At 49.1% G+C, this 23,807-nt stretch overlaps 1 protein-coding gene across 1 annotated transcript in view; it reads left to right on the top strand.

The window, feature by feature from the left end:
• The first annotated feature begins 4,102 nt into the window (after window positions 1–4,102).
• inppl1a (inositol polyphosphate phosphatase-like 1a) overlaps window positions 4,103–23,807 on the top strand; it is a 157,026-nt gene continuing 137,321 nt past the window's right edge. Inside the window, 1 exon segment of the mRNA XM_055631529.1 lies at window positions 4,103–4,274. Coding sequence (XP_055487504.1) covers window positions 4,111–4,274 — 164 coding nt within the window. The 5' untranslated portion in view covers window positions 4,103–4,110.

Raw genomic sequence — 23,807 nt, 5'->3', positions numbered from 1 at the left:
CCCAGAGAGTTGTAAATCTGTGGAATTCTCTGCCATGGGAGGCCGATTCACTGGATGTTTTCAAGAGAGAGTTAAGAATTAGTTCTTAGGGCTAACGGAATAAAGGGATATGGGGAGAAGGCAGGAACGGGGTACTGATTGTGGATGATCAGCCATGATCACATTGAATGGCGGTGCTATTTTCTGTACATCTACCCGATCTATACCCCTCATGATGTTATACACCTTTGCAAGATCACCTGTCATCCTCCTGTGCTCCAAGGAATAGAGTCCAAGCCTACACAACCTCTCCCTAGAGCCCGCACCCTCGAGTCCTGGCAACATCGCCGTGAATCTTCTCTGCCCCCTTCCTAGATTATAGTTGGGTTTATAGGACTTGATATTACAATCCCTACTATAATTGGCACCTTCTTAATATCTTGAGTGGGGGATTGGGGTAAAGACTTAATTGGGGTCATCAGGTGGGCACCCTCCTTCCTTGGTGTTTCGTTGATAGGCCCACGACACCTGTAGAGGCCTCAACAGGTGCGCTCCCCTCCGTGTTACCCCTCGTGCTGGTCATTTTGCAGCCCAGTTGGAGTCCTTCCTCTTCATCCACAGCCAATTGCTTCTTTGCTCAGCAGCCTCTGACAGCAACCTGATGGCTTGCCGGAAGGTGTCTAAGAAGGAACTGCAGATGCTGGAAAATCGAAGGTAGACAAAAGTGCTGGAGAAACTCAGCGGGTGAAGCGGCATCTATGGAGCGAAGGAAATATGCAACGTTTCGGGCCGAAACCCTTCCTCAGAGTGATGTAGGGTGGGGTGGGGAGAAGAAAGGAGAAAGGAAGAGGAGGAGCCTGAGGGCTGAGGGAGAGCTGAGAAGGGGAGGAGACAGCAAGGGCTACCGGAAGTTGGAGAAGTCAATGTTCATGCCGCTAGGGTGCAGACTGCCCAAGCGGAATATGAGGGGTTGCACCTCTAGTTTCAGGTGGTGATCATTCTGGCCATGGAGGAGGCCCAGGACAGAGAGGTCGATTGGGGAATGGGAGGGGGAGTTGAAGTGCTGAGCCACCGGGAGATCAGGTTGGTTATTGCGAACCGAGCGGAGGTGTTCGGCGAAACGATCGGCTAGCCGGCGCTTGGTCTCACCGATGTAGATCAGCTGACATCTAGAGCAGCGGATGCAGTAGATGAGGTTGTAGGAGATGCAGGTGAACATCTGTCGCACCTGGAACGACTGCTTGGGTCCTTGAATGGAGTCGAGGGGGGAGGTGAAGGGACAGGTGTTGCATTTCTTGCGGTTGCAAGGGAAAGTGCCCGGGGAGGGGGTGGTGCGGGAGGGAAGGGAAGAATTGACAAGGGAGTTACGGAGGGAGCGGTCTTTGCGGAAAGCAGACGGGGGGGAGATGGGAAGATGTGGCGAGTGGTGGGGTCACGTTGGAGGTGGCGGAAATGACAGAGGACTATTTGTTATATGTGACGGCTAGTGGGGTGGAAGGTGAGGATTAGGGAGACTGTCCTTGTTGCGAGTCGGGGGGATGGGGAGAGAGAGCAGTGTTATGGGGAAGGCTTGTCCTCGAACTCCCATTCCCTTCAGGAGTCTGGCTGTTGACATGGCTACAAACCCTCTACAACCAACTTCTACAGAGAGCACCTGGGTACGCCAGCCGCCTGGTTCTGCCTCAGCTGCTGAGTCTGAATATTCCAGACATTTAAACATAGACATAGACGTAGAAACTAGTGCAGGAGTAGGCCATTCAGCCCTTCGAGCCAGCACCGCCATTCAATATGATCATGGCTGATCATCCAACTCAGTATCCTGTACCTGCCTTCTCTCCATACCCCCTGATCCCTTTAGCCACAAGGGCCACATCTAACTCCCTGTTAAATATAGCCAATGAACTGGCCTCAACTACCTTCTGTGGCAGAGTATTCCAGAGATTCACCACTCTGTGTGAAAAATGTTTTTCTCATCTTGGTCCTAAAGGATTTCCCCCTTATCCTTAAACTGTGACCCCTTGCCCTGGACTTCCCCAACATCGGGAACAATCTTCCTGCATCTAGCCTGTCCAACCCCTTAAGAATTTTGTAAGTTTCTATAAATTGAGGGGGTGGTGCGTTTTATTGCGTTATATAATAGAATAGGACAGATATGTATAATTATACATTATAAAATTTCTTATATATCACATCATATTATATAGGTAGACATATATATATGGACTAAATATATTACAATATATATATCAGGATATATATGCAAGTGGATTATATATTACATATATATAGATATAAGATAACATAATATATATTATTTCACAATATATAATGTACATATATGTCCCTCTCTGGTCCTCCAGCCCCTCCCCTATGGCCCACTAGCCCCTCCCCTCCGGTCCTCCAGCCACTCCCCTCTGGTCCTCCAGCCCCTCCCTCTCTGGTCCTCTAGCCCCTCCTCTTTGGTCCTCCAGTCCTTCCCCTCTGGTCCTCCAGCCCCCCTCCCTCTGGTCTAGCCCCTCCCCTCTGCTCCTCTAGCCCCTCCCCTCTGCTCCTCTAGCCCCTCCCTCTGGTCCTCTAGCCCCTCCTCTCTGGTCCTCCTGCCCCTCCTCTCTGGTCCTCTAGCCCCTCCCCTCTGCTCCTCTAGCCCCTCCCTCTGGTACTCCAGCCCCTCCCCTCTGGTCCTCTAGCCCCTCCCCTCTGGTCCTCTAGCCCCTCCCCTCTGGTCCTCTAGCCCCTCCCTCTGGTCCTCCAGCTCCTCCCCTCTGGTCCTGCAGCCCCTCCCCTTCTGGTCCTCTAGCCCCTCCCCTTCTGGTTCTTCAGCCCCTCCCCTCTGGTCCTCAGCCCCTCTGCCCTCTGGTCCTCCAGCCCCTTCCTCGCTGGTCCTCTAGCCCCTCCTCTTTGGTCCTCCAGTCCTTCCCCTCTGGTCCTCCAGCCCCTCCCTTCTGGTCTAGCCCCTCCCCTCTGCTCTAGCCCCTCCCTCTCTGCTCCTCTAGCCCCTCCCCTCTGCTCTAGCCCCCCTCCTCTTTGGTCCAGCCCCTGCCCTCTGGTCCTCTAGCCCCTCCCTCTCTGCTCCACTAGCCCCTCCCTCTCTGGTCCTCTAGCCCCTCCCTCTCTGGTCCTCTAGCCCCTCCCCTCCCTGCTCCACTAGCCCCTCCCCTCTGCTCCACTAGCCCCTCCCCTCTGCTCCACTAGCCCCTCCCCTCTGCTCTAGCCCCTTCCTCTTTGGTACTCTAGCCCCTCCCTCTCCTCTGGTTCTCCAGGTTCCCTTTGGTCCTCCAACCCCTCCTCAGTCCCCCAGTCCCCCCCCTCTGGTCCTCCAGCCCCTCCTCTCTGGTCTAGCCCCTCCTCTCTGGTCCTCTAGCCCCTCCTCTCTGGTCCTCTAGGCCCTCCCTCTCTGGTCCTCTAGCCCCTGTCATCTGCTCCACTAGCCCCTCCCTCTGGTCCTCTTGCCCCTCCCCTCTGATCCTCTAGCCCCTCCCCTCTGCTCCACTAGCCCCTCCCTCTCTGCTCCTCTAGCCCCTTCCTCTCTGGTCCTCTAGCCCCTCCCCTCTGGTCCTCCAGCCCCTCCCCTCTCCCATAGCCCCCCCCTTTGGTCCTCTAGCCCCTCCCCTCTGGTCCTCCAGCTCCTCCTCTCTGGTCTAGCCCCTCCTCTTTGGCCCACTAGCCCCTCCCTCTATGGTCTAGCCCCTCCCCTCTGGTCCTCCAGCCCCTCCCTCTATGGTCTAGCCCCTCCCCTCTGGTCTAGCCCCTCCTCTTTGGTCCACTAGCCCCTCCCTCTCTGGTCTAGCCCCTCCCTCTCTGCTCTAGCCCCTCCTCTTTGGTCCTCTAGCCCCTCCCTCCTCTGGTTCTCCAGGTCCCCCCTTTGGTCCTCCAACCCCTCCTCAGTCCTCCAGTCCCCCCCTCTGGTCCTCCAGCCCCTCCTCTCTGGTCCTCCAGGCCCCTCCCCATCCCTTAGCCCCGCCCAGGAGGACGCGGCCGGCGCCGTGCCCGCGCACGCAGGGGGGGGGGGGGGACGAGGAGGCGCGCGGCCGCGGGCGCGGGGGAGAGAGAGCGAGAGAGAGAGAGTCCCGGCGCCGAGTGTCGTCTCCGCAGCGCAGCCCGTCCCGTCTGTCCCGTCCTGTCCGCCCGGCGATGGCGGGCCCCGGCCCCGGCCCCAGCCCCAACCCCGGCCTCTGGTACCACCGCGACCTGAGCCGGGCGGCGGCCGAGGAGCTGCTGGCGAGGGCCGGCCGGGACGGCAGCTTCTTGGTGCGGGACAGCGAGAGTGTGAGCGGGGCCTACGCGCTGTGTGTGCTGTGAGTAACTCACTGGGCCGCGGGTGGGTGGGTGGGATAGGAGCGCAGGGAAGGGCCGAACGGCCGCACTGCTCCGGGACCTTCAAACTGGACAAGTTGCTGCACCACCCGCTGCAGTTCAGATCATGCAGACAAACTTTGAAACACCTGGTAAAAGTTTCAGCAATAAACTAGTTCAGTTCATACAACATACCTTAAATGTTCTTTAAAAGTTGCAGCCACAAACTAGTTCAGTTCACGCAGTTATGCATGAAACGATCTGGTAAAAATTGTAGGATTAAACTAGTTCAGATCCACGAATTATACTTTGAAACACCTGGTAAAATGTTTCAGCAATAAACTAGTTCAGTTTCATGTAACATATTTTAAATAATCTGGTGAACGTTACAGCTGGTCTGGTTAAAAAGTCGCAGCATTAAACTAGTTATGACCCACGAATTATTCTTTGAAGACTCTGGTAAAAGTTGCTGTACAAAAATAATTCAGATCACCGAATTATACTTTTTATGATCAGGGAATTGTTCTTTGAAGCTCTGGTAAAAGATGCAGCATTCATCTAGCTTAGATCGGTGAATTTTACTTCGAAGGATCTTTCAAAAACATTGAAGCATTAAACTTGCACGGGGCATGGAATGGTACTTTGAAGGCTCTGATAAAAGTTGCTTGAAACTAGTTCAGATGAACAGTTTATATTTGGTAGGATCGAGTGAAAGTTGCAAAATTAAATCCATTCAGATCGGGGCATTAATAATGCTTTGTGGTGTCTGTCAAAAGTTTCCGTGTAAAACTAGCATGATCACGGAGTTGTTCTTTGTCGGATCTAGTAAAAACGTTGGCAGTTTTTAAATAGTAACAGAGATGACTGAAAAGATTTGCAAGAAAACAGGGTTTAAGTTGTAAGCAGAGGCTGGGGCTTTTTTTTATCCCTGGTGTATAGGCGGCTGAGGGGTGAATTTAAGGAGGTTTATTATAATATATTGAGCATGTAGGTAGACAGTTTTTTTTCCAAGGTAAGGGAGTCTTTAAAAACTAGAGGGCATAAGTGTAAAGTGAGAAAGGAATGATTTAAATGGGACCTGAGGGGAAACTGTATGGAACGAGCTGTCAGAGAGAATGGTAGGGATTGGAGAGGGGGAGGTGGGAGGGGGGGGGGGGGGTAAAATGAATCAATGATATGGGTGGATACAGAAATAGGACATGGGACAAACACAGGCAGAGGGCAGAAGCTGAGCGAAGCAACTTGGTTAGTATGGACAGACCGGCTGAAGGGCCTCTCTCCATGCTGTATGGCTCTTGATCTGTGCACAGGAGATCAGAACATTGAACTGTAAAAACTATCTGCTTAAAAACAATGTTTAAGAAGGAACTGCAGATGCTAGAAAAATCGAAGGTAGACAAAAATGCTGGAGAAACTCAGTGGGTGGGGCAGCATCTATGGAGCGAAGGAATAGGTGACATTTCGGGTCGAGGGAGTTAGATGTGGCCCTTGTGGCTAAAGGGATCAGGGGGTATGGAGAGAAGGCAGGTACAGGATACTAAGTTGGATGATCAGCCATGATGGAAGGGCTGAATGGCCTATTCCTGCACCTATTTACTATGTTTCCATGAGACCACTTCTTCAGTCTCAACCCGAATCGCCACCTATTCCTTCGCTCCATCGATGCTGCCTCACCCGTTTCTCCAGCATTTTTGTCTACCTTTGCTTAAAAACAATGGTTGTTGTAGAATAATATTCAGATCTGGCACCAATCTAGTTTCAGAGTTTGCCCTAACCTGTGCAATAAATCGCTGATAAAACACTGAAGAATGCTGTGGTGGATGTTTGTTAACTTTTATTGTGTATTGTGTGTTATTTTTAAGTGTATCGCTGCTGGAAAATTCATTTCACTGCACCTTCGGGTGCATGTGACAAATACAATTGACTTTGACTTTTGAACTTTTTGTATAATATTTCAGAAATTAAGCATCAATCTTCAATATCTGGTTTGAAAAAGTATTAATATTTTACAAATAGAAGTTAGAATTAATTAGCATTTAAAGGGATGCATTTGTATATAGTACTTAGCTGAATGATTCTTGAACCTAAAGATTTTGTAGATTTTGTATCGCTTAAAGATAACTTTTATTGTAAAAAGTTATCAAATTGTAATTTATGTATTCGGTGGATTCTAATTGACATTCATTTATGTGGTAATGTATTCATAACTTTAAGTATTTTTAGATGTGGCTCTAAGTTGCTCTGCAGTGCTGGAATTTGTTTTGGAGCATCCCTTCTTGCAGTGTAAACAATCTGATGAGGTGTCTCGGAGTTCTGTGATGTTGCCTAATGTTTGATGAATGAGCAATGTGGGGTGAGAGCAGTCTTTGTTCAGAGGTTGACGATTGCTTTGAGGGGGGGAAGAGCTGATTGATGTGGGCTGTGCGACAGAAACGTTTTAATCCAATTAAAGATTGACTTTCCAAACTCGAGAACAGCAATTGACGCGCCAGGGCAGATTTCTTTTCGAATCAAAAGCCGCCTATTTGAAAATATTTTGCGTTCCCAGTGTTGATTTGTATTTATAGCCTTGGCTTGCGTCTAAAGCTGAGTTCTGTTCCCAACTTTTGGGGATTTCCGTTCTAATGTTTGTTCCGTTCTCGAATGGAATCCAAAGATCTTGTGCCGTGCCTGAAATGTTGTGGTTCAGATCTACCTCTTTCTCCCCCCCCCCCCCCCCCCCCACCACCGTTCGTTCCAGTCCTTTAATTACAGGAAATTCCAGTTATTTCTGAACACAGCTCCACTCTTTTGCAAAGTGAATGTTTGCCAGTGTGCCTGAGTCCACATGTGTGGTTACGTTGGGAATGGTGCATCTGTGGAGTGAGATAGTTTCTGAAAGGCACAGAAGTGCAAGGTTTTGTAGACTGCGTGCAGTTCTGGTTGCCCTGCTACAGGAAGGATATCAAGTCAAGTCAGAAATGGCGCAGACGAGATTCCCCAGGATGTTATGTGGCCTAGGCAGGAGAAAGGGGATTAGGAGGGAGAGATAGATCAGCCATGAGTGAATGGTGGAGTAGACTTGATGGGCTGAATGGCCTAATTTTCTCCGATTACTTATGGACATGAACCTGGGCTTGTGGGCTTGAGTTGTAGGGAGAAGTTGGATAGGCTGAGACATTTTTCTTTCGAGTGTAGGAAGCTGATGGAGTTTTTAGTTTAGTTTATTGTCATGTGTACCGAAGCACGGTAAAAAGCTTTTTGTTACCTTTTACGTGTCCTTGGCAAGCAAATTACGCAACCTCGTTGTCGCGTTGAGGCGCACGGGCATCGTGTGGCCATGCGGGGCCTGTCCCACTGAGAAGTGCGGAGGGGTATGGAGTTGTGCACGGTATCATGTGGCGCTCCGAAATTTTGTAGCGAACAAAATCTTCGCGCGCCACCGGCCTGTAGCGTAACTGACGGCCAAAGTGGGACGGGCACAAGACTCTGGCGCGACACAACGTCTCACCTCCGACAGCAGCAGAAGCAGGGAAACGATCGCCGGGCTCGGCCTGGGGCTCACGGCCGTTGCGGTCCGGATCCGCCCCCACTCCTACACTCAGAGCGGGGCCAAGAAAATTGAAGATAAACACAAAATGCAGGAGTAGCTCAGCGGGACCGGCAGCATCTCTGAAGAGAAGCAATGGGTGACGTTTCGGGTCAAGACCCTTCTTTCAGACTGAAGAAGAGTCTCGACACGAAACATCACCCATTGCTTCTCTCCAGAGATGCTGCCGGTCCCACTGAGTTACTCCAGCATTTTGTGTCCATCTTCAAATGACGTCACGCGCTCCAGACGGCTGTGCGGGTGCATGAAGTCGCGCGAGACCTTCGCGGGACCGTCGCGCCTCAACGCGGCCACGAGGTGGCGTAATTAGCGTGCCAAGGACACGGAAGTGGGACAGGGGCTGTAGACACAAAATGCTGGAGTACCTCAGCGGGCCAGGCAGCAACTCCGGAGAGAAGGAATGGATGACGTTTCGGGTCGAGACCCTTCTTCAGACAATCTTCTTCTTGCGTACGGCGTGCACAGCCTAAAGTTGTAGATCACGGGTAGACGTCAAGGCCAGGACAGCATCAGTTGCTGGGTGGATGGCTTTGATGCCCCCAGGGAAAAGCCTCAGTGAGCATATTTATGATGTTTGGGATGGGCTGGTCTGGATGTGCGCAGTCGCAAGCAGGGCTGTCTGTCATCCCCCACTTATGCAGGTGATGGGCTGTTCTTCCATGGAGGGTGCGGATTCTGTTCAGGGTTCCCCATTGCTTGCGTTGGAGGTCAAAACCCGGTGGTTTCACTGTGGGGTCTTTTCAGACAAAAAGATGACAAGAGGGAAAGCAAGGGCTATTTGAAGTTAGAGAAGTCAATGTTCATACCTTGAGGCCTAGGACAGAAAGGTCGGAATGGGAGGGGGAGTTGAAGTGCTGAGCATCCGGGAGATCAGGTTGGTTAAGGCGGTCTGAGCACAGGTGTTCAGGGAAACGATTGCCGAGCCTGTGCTTGGTCTCACCGATGTTCAGGAGGTGACACCTGGAACAGCGGATACGGTAGATGATGGAGGAGGTACAAGTAAAAGTGAAAGATGGATATAGTTAGATTTTGCTCTTAGGGCTAACGGAATCAAGGGATATGGGGAGAAAGCATGAACAGGGTACTGATTGTGGATGATCAGCCGTGATCATATTGAGTGGCGGTGCTGGCTCGAATGGCCTACTACCGCACTTATTTTCTATGTTTCTATGTGACCTTCTTGAGGTATATAAGAACATGAGGGGTCTGGATAAAGTGAACGCTCAAAGTCTTTTATCCAGCATAGAGGATTCTAAAACTAGAGGGCGTAGGCTTAAGGTGAGAGGGGAGAGATTTAAAAGACGGAGCTCGGAGGTGACATTTACTCAGAGGGTAGTCTGTATGTGAAATGAGCCGTCAGGAAGCTGCAGAAGGGGATACAAAAGTTACAATTTTTATAAGGCATTTTGACAGATATATGGATTGGAAGGATTTAGAGGGATTTGGCCCAAATGCAGGTAAATATGACTCGCCCAGTAAGCCAACTTGGTCGGCATGGACAAGGTGGGCTGAAGGGCCTGCTTCTGTGCTGTACAACTTTGTGATATTATTTGAGCTGTTACTTCCATTTTGATTAACGCCCATTGAAATGAAGTCCTCTGTTGCACCAATGTTATGTGCTCTTTGGAGAGAGGATGTATTTGGATCCAATTAAACTAGATAAAGTAGGACCCGTTGGGTCCCATTGTCATACGGGAGGCCTGGTCCCCCAACGCAATATTCCACCACTCACGCATAGCCCCCAACTGTGCAGGCGCGGCTGACAGGTACCCGTTGTGATGCCCCTGATCCCTCACCTCCCCACGCCCTTCCCTTGCCCGTCCCTCACCCCCCACGGAATCTCACTCCTTCCCCCCTCAACCCCTCCCATCCACTTGTAGCGGCCTAATTCTGTTTGCCTGCTGTTTTTAAATGGTTGCATTGATCTTAAATGTCTTACTGGATCTCTGTGCAGAGAGGAAAACATCTCACATAAATAAACATCATCCCACAGGCATGAAGTTTGCATTGTGGCTTTTACATATATAAAACTCTGTCACTCACACCTGAAATTCAATTTGTAAGAAGGAACTGCAAATGCTGGTTTACACCGAAGATAGACACAAAAAGGTGGACAATAGACAATAGGTGCAGGAATAGGTCATTCGGTCCTCCGAGCCAGCACCGGGAGTAACTCAGCAGGAACGGCAGCATCTCAGGGGGGAAGGAATAGGTGACGATTTGGGTCGAGACCCTTCTTCTCCTTCTCTTAATCTCCTGTGAGATTAAATTGCACAGCTTTTTGTTTTCCCTCTTTGTGTGCACAACAAACCTGTGTTTGATGTCGGCTGATGGTTAAACCGCATGGTGACAGGAAAGAGAGGTGTGTGTGTGTGTGTGTGTATCGCTCTCTTGCTCTCTCGCGTGAGACCTGTACCCTCTGTGAGGTGTGCTTTAGTTTAGAGATACAGTGCAGAAACAGGCCCTTCATCCCACCGAATCCGTACCGTCCAGCGATCCCCGCACATTAAAGCTGTCCTCCACACTAGGGAAAAGTTCACATTCATACCAAGCCAATTTACCTAAATACCTGCACGTCTTTGGGGTGTGGGAGGAAACCAAAGATCTCAGAGAAAACCCCCGCAGGTCACGAGGAGAACGTACAGACAGCACCCGTAGTCGGGATCGCACCCGGGTCTCCGGCGCTGCATTCGCTATAAGGCAGCAACTCTATCGCTCCGCCACTATGACCGCCCAGCTTGTAGGTCAATTGTGATCTGTTGTGTTTGGGATCTGCGGTAGGGGTTGATTTTATCACTGATAACCTTCGTGATCAAGTGAAACGTCACCTATTCCTTTTCACCAGAGATGCTGCCAGACCCGCTGAGTTACTCCAGCTTTTTGTGTCTATCTCAAGTGAATCAGATTGTTGACCTTTTTACTATAGATGGCTAAATGCACATTTCTTAACCCAGAGTAGGGGAATTGAGAACTGATTGGTCGGTGTGGGCAAGTTGGAGCGAAGAGCCTGTTTCCACACTGTATCACTTTATAACTATTATTTTCATGTGTACCAAGGTACAGAGAAAACCTTTTGTTTGCATGCTCTTCAGCCTAAAAAAGACTATACACGAATACAATCAAGCCGTCCACAGTGCAAAGTTAAAGGATACAACATTTAGTGGAAAGATATAACATTGAAGTCTGATACAGCCCGAATAAAGATCGTTCGAATGTCTCCAATGAGGGAGATGGGAGATCAGGACAGCTCTCTAGCTGATGAGGAGGTTCACTTGCCTGATCACAGCTGGGAAGAAACTATTCCTGGATTTGGAGGTGTGCGTTATTCACTTCTGTAACCTTTGTGATCAAGTGAAACAGATTGCAGATTAAGTGAAAGTGAAGGATGCTGGAATCTTGGGCAAAACACAAAGTGCCGGAGGAACTCGGTGGGTCAGGCAGCATCTGTGGAGGGAATGGACAGATGACGTTTGGGATTGGGACCCTTCATCGGACTGAACCCGACCCAAAACGATCTCTTCTTTTGGTTTAAGAAAGAACTGCAGATGCTGGAAAACTGGTGAAGGTGGACAAAAATGCTGGTGAAACTCAGCGGGTGAGGCAGTTCTATAATTATTTATAGTTTCAATTTAAAAGGAATAGGTGACCTTTCGGGTCAAGACCCTTCTTCCGACTCGCTTAAGGAAAAGGCAGATTTCCCCAAAACATCGCCTGTTCATTCCCTCCACAGACGCTGCCCGCTGAGTCTATACCATAGAATTTTATTTATCCCAGGAGGGAAATTCATTTGCCAACAGTCATAAAACACATGAAACATTAAATTAAAATGACGAGTGGGAAGGATTTGGGATGTGTAAATATTTTTTGGGAGGGGAATCAATAGACAACAGACAATAGGTGCAGGAGTAGGCCATTCGGCTCTTCGAGCCAGCACTGCCTTTCAATGTGATCATGATTGATCATCCCCAATCAGTACACCGTTCCTGCCTTCTCCCCATATCCCCTGACTCCGCTATCTTTAAGAGCCCTATCTAGCTCTCTCTTGAAAGTATCCAGAGAACTGACCTCCACCGCCCTCTGAGGCAGAGAATTCCACAGACTCACAACTCTGTGTGTGAATCAGGCTACTCCACGACAGAAGGGGGAGGGGTTGTACAGTTTGATAGCCACTGGTAAGAAGGATCTCCTGTGGTGTTCTGTGCTGCACCTTGGTGGGACCAGTCTGTTGCTGAAGGTGCTCCTCAGGTTGACCAGTGTGTCACGGAGGGGGTGAGCTGTATTGTCCAGGATGCTCTGCAGTTTGAGGAGCATCCTCCCCTCCATGACCAACTTCGCCCGTGAACTGAGCCGGCCTTCCTGATGAGATATGAGATGGCTGATCCTGTTGACATCCGCGGCCAGGGGCGGAAAACCCGGGGGAGGCCAGAGGGGACACGTCCCTGCCCCCCATGTTTTGAGAGATAGGGATCATCCCCCCCCCCCCCCCCCCCCCCCCCCCCATGTTTTTGTGGTCCGTATTTTAAAATCTCCGCTTTCCGCGAGACAGTGGGGGTGGGACTGATGACCGAGGGCGCGATGATTGGAGGAGGGAGGAGTGGGGGGGCGGGGGGGGGGTTGGACTGAGGATAGAGTGCGGCGATTGGAGGAGGGAGACGTGGCACAGACCGCAGGCAGGATTGATCCCGGCCAGGTCTCCGGCACTGTCCCGAGTGCCCCCCCTCCTCCACGGGTGGCCAGAGAGGTCGGGAGTCAGACGCGAGCTGTGTCCCTAGGCCCACAGCCCAGTGCAAAGAAACATCACTAAACCCAGCTCAACTCTGCCTGTCCCGCCAGGTTAACCTGCCTGGGCTTGTGGGAAATATGGCCAGCGTGGAGAAGCAGCGCTGGTGTCTCGTCAGTCCAGACAGAGCTGTAGTTAACCCGGTGAGACAGGCAGAGTTGAGCTGCATTTAGCGCTGGATTGAGCCTCCTCGCGCGCGTGTGTGTGCATGTGCGCGCGGCAGCCAAAAAATTGTGTCCCCCGTCCCCTCCATGTTTTGATAGCGAGTTCTGCTCTTGTCCACGGCAGCGAAGAAAATGGCCCTGGCTACCACATCTGGAAGAACATCTCCAGCACTGTGTTTGGCTCACGTTTCCCGTATCTGCAGTCTCGTGCGTCTCCAGCCTGTAGTCGGGGCATCAGGCAATGTTCCGATTGGAGGTAGACAAAAACAGCTGGAGTAACTCAGCGGGACAGGCACCATCTCTGGAGAGAAGTAATGGGTGACGTTTCGGGTCGAGACCCTTCTTCAAACTAATGTTCAGATTGGGTTCAACAGTAAAGAGGAACATTCTAATATAGCTTAGTTTATTGTCACGTGTTTCAAGTACAGTGAAAAGCTTTTTTTTCTTGTTGCGTGCAATCCAGTCAGTGGAAAGACTATACATGATTACAATCAAGCCATCCACCGTGTACAGATACAGGATAAATGGAATAATCCTTTGATTGGTCCTTTGAAAAAAAGATTTGTGCCTCCGCTGTACTTCTTGTAGCCTTTTAACCCGTCCCACATATGCAATTTTTTTTGGCGACTAGGCTGTCGCCACATGGTCGCGGGGTGGTGCCTGTACGGTCGTGAGTTGCCTCTTCAAATCGCCTAAAGAGTCGCAACGTTTTTCTGGTCGCCGCTGAATTTTGAAATTGTTCAAAACTTTTTGGCGACTGTGGGCTTGACGTAGCTTGTCTTCTCCTGTCGTAGGTGCTGTCGCCGGTTGTCGCCAGGATGACGTAAGTTGTCGCCAGGTGACGTTGGTTGTCGCCAGGTGCTGACTTTGGTGAATTCCATTGGCGACTACCTACGTCAACCAGCGACAGGTACCGACCGGCGACTGAATTGTCTTCAGTTGTCGTCGACAGGGTGATAGCTTGACGCGGGTGGACGTAGGTTGACTTTGGTTGTCGCCTGTTTGGTCGTAAGTGGACGTCCTAATGGATCGCCGGTGTCAACTAGGTGGTAGGTTGTAGCTTGTCGTAGACATTGTCATGCGGGGGGGGGGGGGGGGTTCCGGTCGCTGAAAAACTCACCTAAGTGGGACAGGCCCTTAAAAAGCATTTCAAAATGTTTATAAACATTTATATATGTTTTTAAATGTTTTAATGCATTCCTTGTGAAGCAGAGTCCTTGTGATATAGGTATGGAAAACTGCACAAGGATGTTGCAAGGACTAGAGGGTGTGAGCTATAGGGAAAGGTTGAGTCGGCTGGGTCTCTATTCCTTGGAGCGCAGGAGGATGAGGCGTTATCTTATGGAGGTGTATAAAATCATGAGAGGAATAGATCGTGTGGATGTCTTTTACTTAGAGTAGGGGAATTGAGGACCAGAGGACATGGGTTCAAGATGAAGGGGAAAAGATTTAATAGGAACCTGAGGGGTAACATTTTCGTACAAAGGGTGGTGGGTGTGTGGAACAAGCTGCCAGAGGAGGTAGTTGAGGCTGGGACTATCCCAACATTTAAGAAACAGTTAGACAGGTACATGGATAGGACAGGTTTGGAGGGATATGGAGTACACGCGGGCAGGTGGGACTAGTGTAGCTGGGGCATGTTGGTCGGAGCGGGCAGGTTGGGCCGAAGGGCCTGTTTCCACGCTGTATCATTCCGTGACTATGAATCTTTACAGTCACATTAATGAATAAAATATACAATAATCCAAGATGGTGTCGCAGCGAGGCGACTCTCTAGGTGCTGGTCCCAGAAGTGGATCTGTAATTATTAATTATCGCTCTACTCTATTAAATCTTTATTTCAATAGCAGTATTTCTTACTACCCATGAACTATCTTTAATTGGTCTTTACTGGTCTTTATCTTGCACTAAGCACACCCATTACCCTGCAGTTATACATAGTGGGCACTTGATTGTAATCATGTATAGTCTTTGGTGGAGAGGACGTCAAGGTGGCGCGGCGTAGTGTTGCTGCCTCACAGCTCCAGAGGCCCAGGTTCGATCCTCTCTACGGGTGCTGTCTGCATGGAGTTTGTACGTTCTCCGCTCCGGGTGCTCCGGTTTCCTCCCACACTCCGAAGATGTGCAGGTTTGTAGGTTAATTGGCTTTGGTAAAAATTGTAACTTGTCCCTGGTGTGTGTGTGTGTGTAGGATAGTGTTAATGTGCGGGGTGATCGCTGGTCAGCGCAGACTCAGTGGGCCGAAGGGCCTGTTTCCGCTCTGTATCTCTAAACTAAACTTAAACTAAAGGGCCTGTCCCACTATACGAGTTTACCCAAGAGCACTCCCGAGTTTAAAAAAACAAATCAAACTCGTGGTAAGTACGTACAATGTACGCAGCGGTTACGTTGGAGCTCGGGACGTCTCTTAGCGGCTTGTAACGCTAACGGCAGGTACTCGGGAAACGTGGTAACTCGTGAGGTTTTTTCAACATGAGTACCTAGGAGCGGCTATTACCGTAAATCTCCGAGTTCGAATCAGGGGAAACTCGGCAGAACTCTTGAATTACCTCGTACAGTGGGACAGGCCCTTTCGATGAGGCCTTCTAACGAAGCAAAATATAGTGCGAAGTAGACATGAAAGTGACTCATTCTCACTACTGAAACGTTATTGTTTGCAGATGAATGTGAAGTATTTTGAACCTGTAGACGAGGCCAAAGCCATTGATGTTTTTGAGACGAGGTTGTGTTTTGTATACTTTGTGTAAGGGACTGCTGTCTCCTAGATGAGGAGGTTATTTTTAGGCAGGTTAGCTCTGATCTAATTGACTGCTAAACTGGGAGACGTTTTTCTCGCTGGAGGTCAAAGTAATGTTGAGTAAAGTGGAGTCAGGAGAGCACAAGCCAGTTTTCATCGGTTAACTAATGGTGGGGAGAGTTAGCAGCGGAAGTTGCACGGTGACTTATGGGCCAGCGGTCGAGCCTTATGGGCCTGTCCCACTTGGGCTATTTTTAGTCAACTGCAGTTCGCCGAAAAACCGGCGACTGGACCCCTCCGACATAAAATTTGAAATAGAATCATTACTTTAACAACAAAAAAAAAACCTAAGTCAGCACCTGGTGACAACCTACGTTAACCTGGCCACAACTACGACAGCACCGACGTCAGGAGAAGTCAAGCTACGCTCATTGGCGTCAAACTCACTGCCGCCGACTGTCTCCAAAAAATGTTCAACATGTTGAAAATCCAGCGGCGACCAGAAAGACGCTACGACTCTTTGGGCAACTGAAGAGACGACTCACGACCGTACAGGTGACACCCCGGCGAACATGTGGCGACAGTCTAGTCGCCTAAAACATCGCCTAAGTGGGACAGGCCCATTGCCATACTGCGCCAGAGACCCAGGATCAAATCCTGACCACAGGTGCTGTTTGTACAGAGTTTGTTCTCCCTGTGACCGCGTGGGTTTTCTCCGTGTGCTCCAGTTTTCTCCCACATTCCAAAGACATCCAGGTTTGTCGGTTAATTGGCTACTGCAAATTGTCCCTGGTGTTAAGGATAGAGCTAGTGTACGGGTGATCGCTGGTCAGCACGGACTTGGTAGGATACGATACAATATGATACGATAGAACTTTATTTGTCCCAGGAGGGAAATTGATCTGCCGACAGTCATAAAAACACAAGATACATGAAACATGAAATTAAAGTGACGAGTGGAAAGCATTGGGATGTACACCACCAGGTTCAGGAACAGATACTTTCCTGCTACCACCAGGTTCTTGAATGAATGAATGAATAAGTTTATTGGCCAAGTATTCACATACAAGGAATTTGCCTTGGTGCTCCGCCCGCAAGTGACAACATGACATACAGAAACAGTTTGGAATGACACATAAAACATTAAACATTAATAATAAAACATTATTGATTAAACATGTGCATTAAATATAATACCAGAGCAAAAGAAGGCTACAGATTTTTGGTTATTGAGTAGAGCAACTACTCGTGGAAAAAAGCTGTTTTTATGTCTGGCTGTGGCGGCTTTGACAGTCCGGAGTCGCCTTCCAGGGGGAAGTGATTCAAAGAGTTTGTGGCCAGGGTGAGAGGGGTCAGAGGGCTCGCTTCCTGGCCCTTGCAGTGTACAGTTCATCAATGGAGGGAAGGTTGCAGCCAATAACCTTCTCAGCTGATTGGACGATTCGCTGCAGCCTCCGGGTGTCGTGCTTGATGGCTGAGCCAAGCCATGATGGAGAAGAACCGACCCGAGCAACCCTAATCCCACCTCAGCCACGGACTTGTGCTTTTTCTAGCTATGTTTTTGAACTGATGTCTTGCGTTTTTGCATAGTCTTTTAGAAATGTTGATGGATGGTTTATGAATAGTTTGTCCGTGTGCCTGTGCTGCTTTTCATTGTATTTGCGCTGTGCTTGTGCAGGTGACAATGTGCACATAGCTGCTGAGGCTGGGTGGTGGGGGGGGGGGGGGGGGGGGGGGGGGGGGGGAAGGAGAGGGTTGGGGGGGAGGTGGGAGAGTTGACTTTGACACGGCCCGGCCATGCGGCCCCTCAATCAGCCTAACCTCAACTTTAGGCCCTACTTCCAGTTACTTCCAACGCACGGTGGCGCAGCGGGTAGAGCTGCTGCCTCACGCTGCCAGAGACTCGGGTTCGAGTTTCTTAACTTGTTTGTTCATTTTTAATTTATTTCTTACTACAAATTATTTCATCTCACTGCACATCTTGTATGTGTATGTGACAAATAATGTTGACTTGGCTTAAAGTTGACTTGACCGTGTGGGTTTTCTCCGGGTGCTACGGTTTCCTCCCAGGATCCTAAGATGAGTAAACATGGCAAAACTCGTTCCATGTGGGGCAAATTACCACAAAATACAAATATAACAAAAATGCCAACATGCCAAATGTAAAATGCAAATATTTTGAAACAGTAAGTTATTAAGAACAGGAATGCATTGGCTCGAAGAGCAGCTGATACAATTATTTTGCAAAGTTTTAATGAGAGATGAAAAGGAATGTTGTACAGCAGAGGGGATCTACGAGTACCCTGAAACGAGTATAGTTCCCTGAAAGTGGTGTCACGGGGAGAAAGGGTGGTGAAGAAGGCTTTTGGTACATTGAGCCCCTCGTTAGTCAGGGTATAGAGTACAGAAACAAAGAACTGCAGAAGCTGGTTGACGCAAATGGACACCCAGTGCTGGAGTTATTCAGCGGGTCAGGCAGCATCTTTGGAGAACGTGGGTAGGTTTTGGGTTGAGACCTTTCTTTCAGGCTGATTGCAGGGGAGACAAGCTGGGATAGGGGAGAGAAATGACAAGGTGTGTCAAGTAATAGGTCGACACAGGCGTGGGTGGGGGGAGGGGGGGGGGGTAATAGCCAGATCACAGTGATAGGACCAGAATTAGGCCATTCGGTCCATCGAGTCTACTCTGCCATTTAGGCATGCCTGATCCATCTGTCCCTCCTAACCCCATTCTCTTGCCTGCTCCCCGTAACCTCTGACACTCAGATGGTTGGAATAAAGGCCAGAGATAGGAAACGAAGGAGCAAAGAGGTCCTTCTGCAGATCCCCTCTCATCCATCTAAACTCCAGAGTATACAAGCCCAGCTGCTCCATTCTCTCAGCATATGACAGTCCCGCCTTCCCGGGAATTAACCTGGTGAACCTACGCTGGGCTCTCTCAATAGCAAGAATATCCTTCCTCAAAGTTGGAGACCAAAACTGCACACAATACTCCAGGTGTGGTCTCACTAGGGCCCTGTACAATTGCAGAAGGACCTCTTTGCTCCTATACTTAACTCCTCTTGTTATGAAGGCCAACATGCCATTTGCTTTCTTCACTGCCTGCTGTACCTGCATGCTTACTTTCAGTCACGGTGGGCTGAATGGCCTCCTTGCTGTAATATACCTCAGTCTGTATCCTTGGAGTAACCTCTCCCACGTCATACAGTATTGTTTCCAAGGCTACAAGGGGAAAAGTGATTGATTTATCCGTGGATGTTTCCTGTTAAATAATGCTTAGCTTCCTTCCTGGTTCTAGTTGTTGATTCAGACAATGTAACACACAAAAACATTTCAACGTTGTGCACTGCCAGCTGCTCTTGACTTGAAAGCCTCTTGCCAGGTCCCGGAGTATTGAAGGGAACGCACATCGATGACGTAACAACCGATTGTCACCGACTGCAGACCGTGCATTGCCTTGTTGGTTCTTTAACTTCTGATTATCGAGATCTGATTCAGGAGGGTTGCTGCTGTTTACTAATCATTGCCCAGTCTATCACAGTTACTGACCTTCCCAACAGCGTTGGCAGTTGGCAGATCCACTGCCTCACAGCGCCAGGGACCCGGGTTCGATCCTGACCTTGGATGCTGTCTGTGTGTGACGGGGTTTGCATGTTCTTCCTGTGACTGCGTGGGTTTCCTCCGGGTGCTCTGGTTTCCTCCCCCGTCCCAAAGACGTGTGGGCGTGTAGGTTAATTGGTCTCTGTGACATTGTCCCTAGTGTGGATGAGAAAATGGGATAACACAGAACTAGTGTGAACGGGTAATTGATAGTTGGTGAGGACTCAGTGGACAAAAGGCCCGTTTCCATGCTGTATCTCTAAACTATCGAAGGGATTTATAGTATGTGCTGCCTCAAAAAGGCATCCAGCATCATCAAAGACCCACACCACGCTGTCCACACTCTTCTCAGCAAACATCACTGTCCAACACTCACCTCAAGCTGAAAGTACACAAAGTGCTGGAGCGGCTCAGGCAGTATCTCTGGAGAACATGGATAGGTACAGAGTGCTGGAGTAACTCAGCGGTTCAGGCAGTGTCTCTGGAGAACATGGATAGGTACAGAGTGCTGGAGTAACTCAGCGGGTCAGGCAGTGTCTCTGGAGAACATGGATAGGTACAGAGTGCTGGAGTAACTCAGCGGGTCAGGCAGTGTCTCTGGAGAACATGGATAGGTACAGAGTGCTGGAGTAACTCAGCGGGTCAGGCAGTGTCTCTGGAGAACATGGATAGGTACAGAGTGCTGGAGTAACTCAGCGGGTCAGGCAGTGTCTCTGGAGAACATGGATAGGTACAGAGTGCTGGAGTAACTCAGCGGGTCAGGCAGTGTCTCTGGAGAACATGGATAGGTACAAAGTGCTGGAGTAACTCAGTCTCTGGAGAACATGGATAGGCACAAAGTGTGGAGTAACTCTGCGAGAATGAGATGTTTCAATTTCGGTCCTCAACCCCGCCTCAGCAACTATGATCTACACTGGACTCTGTTTTGGTTGCACCACAAACTTTGGTTTTGCACTATTGTGGTCTGGCTACTTAGTATTACAGACTTTAATTTACTATTTTGTTGATTATTATGCATTTTTATCTGTGTGTTGAGTTAAGGGGCCTGTAAAGCTGCAGCGGGTAAGATTGTCATTGTTCTGTTGCCTCTACATATGACAATTAAACTCTCTTGACTCTAGATCTGAGGAGGGTTTGAATCTCAGGAGATCATATTTCTGGGTCCTGGTCCTGTTGGTGAACTTCGTGAATATTTGCATTTTTTTTTGGATTCGGTCACTGTTTTGTTAGTTAAATTTAGTGTAGGCACAAATAGCTGCAGGTGGAACTGTTGGGTTGCTCACTGGTAGATCGGCACTGCCTCCAAAATGGGGCAATAAATCAAACTGATCTTGGCTTGGGAGGGAAGGTGAAAGGTCTCCCAATGCTGTGTCCAGCATGCCAACGGGATTTTATGTTGCAATTCAAGATTCAAGAGAGTTTGTCATGTGTCCCAGATAGGACAATGAAATTCTTGCTTTGCTTCAGCACAACAAGTAGATACAGAACAGATCAGTGTGTCCATATACCATTGAATATATATATATACATACATAAATAAACAGATAAAGTGCAACAGACTATTAAGGTTCAGATTTTTGTTTGAGTTGTGTTTAATAGTCTGATGGCTGTGGGGAAGTAGCTATTCCTGAACCTGGTCGTTGCAGATTTCAGGCTCTTGTACCTTCTACCTGAAGGTAGCGGGGAGATGAGTGTGTGGCCAGGATAGTGTGGGTCCTTGATGATGCTGCCAGCCTTTTTGAGGCAGCGACTGCGATAGATCTCCTCGATGGATGGGAGGTCAGAGCCGATGATGGACAGGGCAGTGTTTACAAATTTATGTAGTCTTTTCCGCTCCAGGACGCTCAAGTTGCCGAACCAAGCCACGATGTAATCGGTCAGCATGCTCTCTACTGTGCACCTGTAGAAGTTCGAGAGAGTCCTCCTTGACATACCGACTCTCCGTAATCTTCTCAGGAAGTAGAGGCGCTGATGTGCTTTCTTTATAATTGCATTAGTGTTCTGGGACCTGGAGAGATCTTCAGAGATGTGCACGCCCAGGAATTTGAAGCTCTTGACCCTTTCCACCATCGACCCATTGATATAAACGGGACTGTGGGTCCCCATCCTACCCCTTCCAAAGTCCACAATCAGTTCCTTGGTGTTGCTATTGCAGTGCTATTGCATAAGATCGCAATGACATGGCAACCTGACGGAAGAAGGAAAAGAGGCCGACCTAAACTCACATGGAGGTTGAACAGTCCAGAAGGATCTGGAAGCCCGGGACGCAAACCTAATGAGGGTGGAAGACGTTGCACATGACCGAACAGAATGGCGAAAGCTTGCTGCCCAATGCACTCAACAGTGTGGGCGGAATTAAGTCTAAGAAAGCAAGTGTTATTAACTTTCGAAAGTCATAAGTTATAGCAGCAGTATTGGGCCCATCATCTACTCCACCATTCAATCATGGCTAATTGATCTCTGCCTCACAACCCCATTCTCCTGCCGTCTCCTCATAACCCCTGACACCCATACTAATCGAGAATCTGTCAATCTCCACCTTAAAAGCACCCAATGACTTGGCCTCCACAGCCTTCTGTGGCAATGGATTCCACTGATTCACCACCATCTGACTAAACAAATTCCTCCTCGTTTCCTTCCTAAAGGTACATCCTTTTATCATGAGGCTGTGCTCTCTGGTCCTAGAATCTCCCACTAGTGGAAACATCCTCCACACCCATTCTATCCCGGCCTTTCACTATTCGGTAAGTTTCAGTTTCTTCCCAGTTGTTATCAGGCAACTGAACGCTCCGCTCATCAGCTGGAATGTCGTCCGGTACTCCCATCTACCTCACAGGAGACTCTTGAACTGTTTTGAATCGGTCTTTATTGGACTTCAATGCACTAAATGTTGTGGCTTTTCCCCTTTATCTTGACACTGTGGATGGCATGATTGTAATCATGTACAGTCTTTTTTTTGGACTGGATAGCTTGCAAACACAAGCTTTTCTCTGTACCTCGGTACAGGTGACGATAGTAACCTAAACTAAACTCATGGGGAGCAGGAAGTGGAAGAGGTGGGAGTGGAAGGTACCCATTAGAGAGTATCACTGCTTCTGTACGGTGTCACGCTGTCCAATGGCTACTTAACAAGTTAGACTTGCTTTTAGAAACATGGAAACATTGAAAATAGATGCAGGAGTAGGCCATTCTGCCCTTCGAGCCAGCACTGCCATTCAATATGATCATGGCTGATCATCCAAAATCAGTACCCGTTCCTGCCTTCTCCCCATATCCCTTGATTCCATTAGCCTTAAGAGCGAAATCTAACTCTCTTGAAAACATGAGTTGTTGATAGGAGTTAGCATTGAGGCAACAAGAGATTTGCTGTCTCACAGCTCCAGACACCCCCGGTTCATAGAAAACATAGAAAATAGGTGCAGGAGGAGGCCATTTGGCCCTTCGAGCCAGCAATTCATTGTGATCATGGCTGATCGTCCCCAATCAATAACCCGTGCCTGCCTTCTCCCTATTCGATCCTGACTGTGATCTCCCTGTGACCGCAAGGGTTTTCTCTGGGTGCTCTGGTTTCCTCCCACATCCCAAAGACATGTAAGTTTGTAGCTTAATTGGTCATAAAGTCATAAATGATTGGAGTAGAATTAGGCCATTTGGCCCATCGTCTACTCTGCCATTCAATCATGTCTGATCTATCTCTCCCTCCTAGCCCCATACTCCTGCCTTCTCCCCATAACCTCTATCATCCGTACTAATCTATCTCAGCCTTAAAAATATCCACTGACTTGGCCTCTACAGCCTTCTGATACAAAGAATTCCACAGATTCACCACCCTCTGACTAAAGACATTTCTCCTCAACTACATCCTAAAAGAACATCCTTTAATTCTGAGGCTGTGCCCTCTAGTCCTAGACTCTCCCACTAATGGAAACATCCTCTCCACTATATCCAGGCCTTTCATTATTAGCTTTGGTAAAATTGTAAGTTGTCCCGAGTGTGTAGGATAAAGCCAGTGGATGGGGTGATGGCTGGTCGTCGCAGACGCAGTGGGCCCGAGGGGCCTGTTTCCATGCTGTTTCTTGAAACTCAACTGAAAAGTCTAAAGCATGTGTAAACAATAAGGAGTTTCAAATCTCTTGTGGCCACTGAGCAGCAACTTACAGTAGGTTGTGGCTTGTTTGTGCAATAGGTTTACACTAGTTATCGTGATTAAAAATGATGGTAGACAAAAATGCTGGAGAAACTCAGCGGGTGAGGCAGCATCTATGGAGTGAAGGAGTAGGTGACATTTCTTCAGACTGATGTGGGGGGGTGGGGGGGGGGGGCGGGAAGAAGAAAATAAGAGGCGGAGACGGTGGGCTGTGGGAGAACTGGGAAGGGGAGGGGAAGGATGGAGAAAGCAAGGACTACCTGAAATTGGAGAAGTCAATGTTCATACTGCTGGGGTGTAAACTACCCAAGCGAAATATGAGGTGCTGCTCCTCCAATTTGCGGTGGGACTCACTCTGGCCATGGAGGAGGCCCAGGACAGAAAGGTCGGATTCAGAATGGGAGGGGGAGTTGAAGTGCTGAGCTACCGGGAGATCAGGTTGGTTAATGCGAACTGAGCGGAGGTGTTGGGCGAAGCGATTGCCAAGCCTGCGCTTGGTCTCAAATCTTAAAAAATGCG

This window comes from Leucoraja erinacea, unplaced genomic scaffold (genome assembly GCF_028641065.1).
Source record: "Leucoraja erinacea ecotype New England unplaced genomic scaffold, Leri_hhj_1 Leri_78S, whole genome shotgun sequence".
In the NCBI taxonomy this organism is placed as follows: Eukaryota; Metazoa; Chordata; class Chondrichthyes; order Rajiformes; family Rajidae; genus Leucoraja; species Leucoraja erinaceus.
The sequence above is the reverse complement of the archived record's forward strand: the minus strand, read 5'-3'. Positions and strand labels throughout refer to the sequence as shown.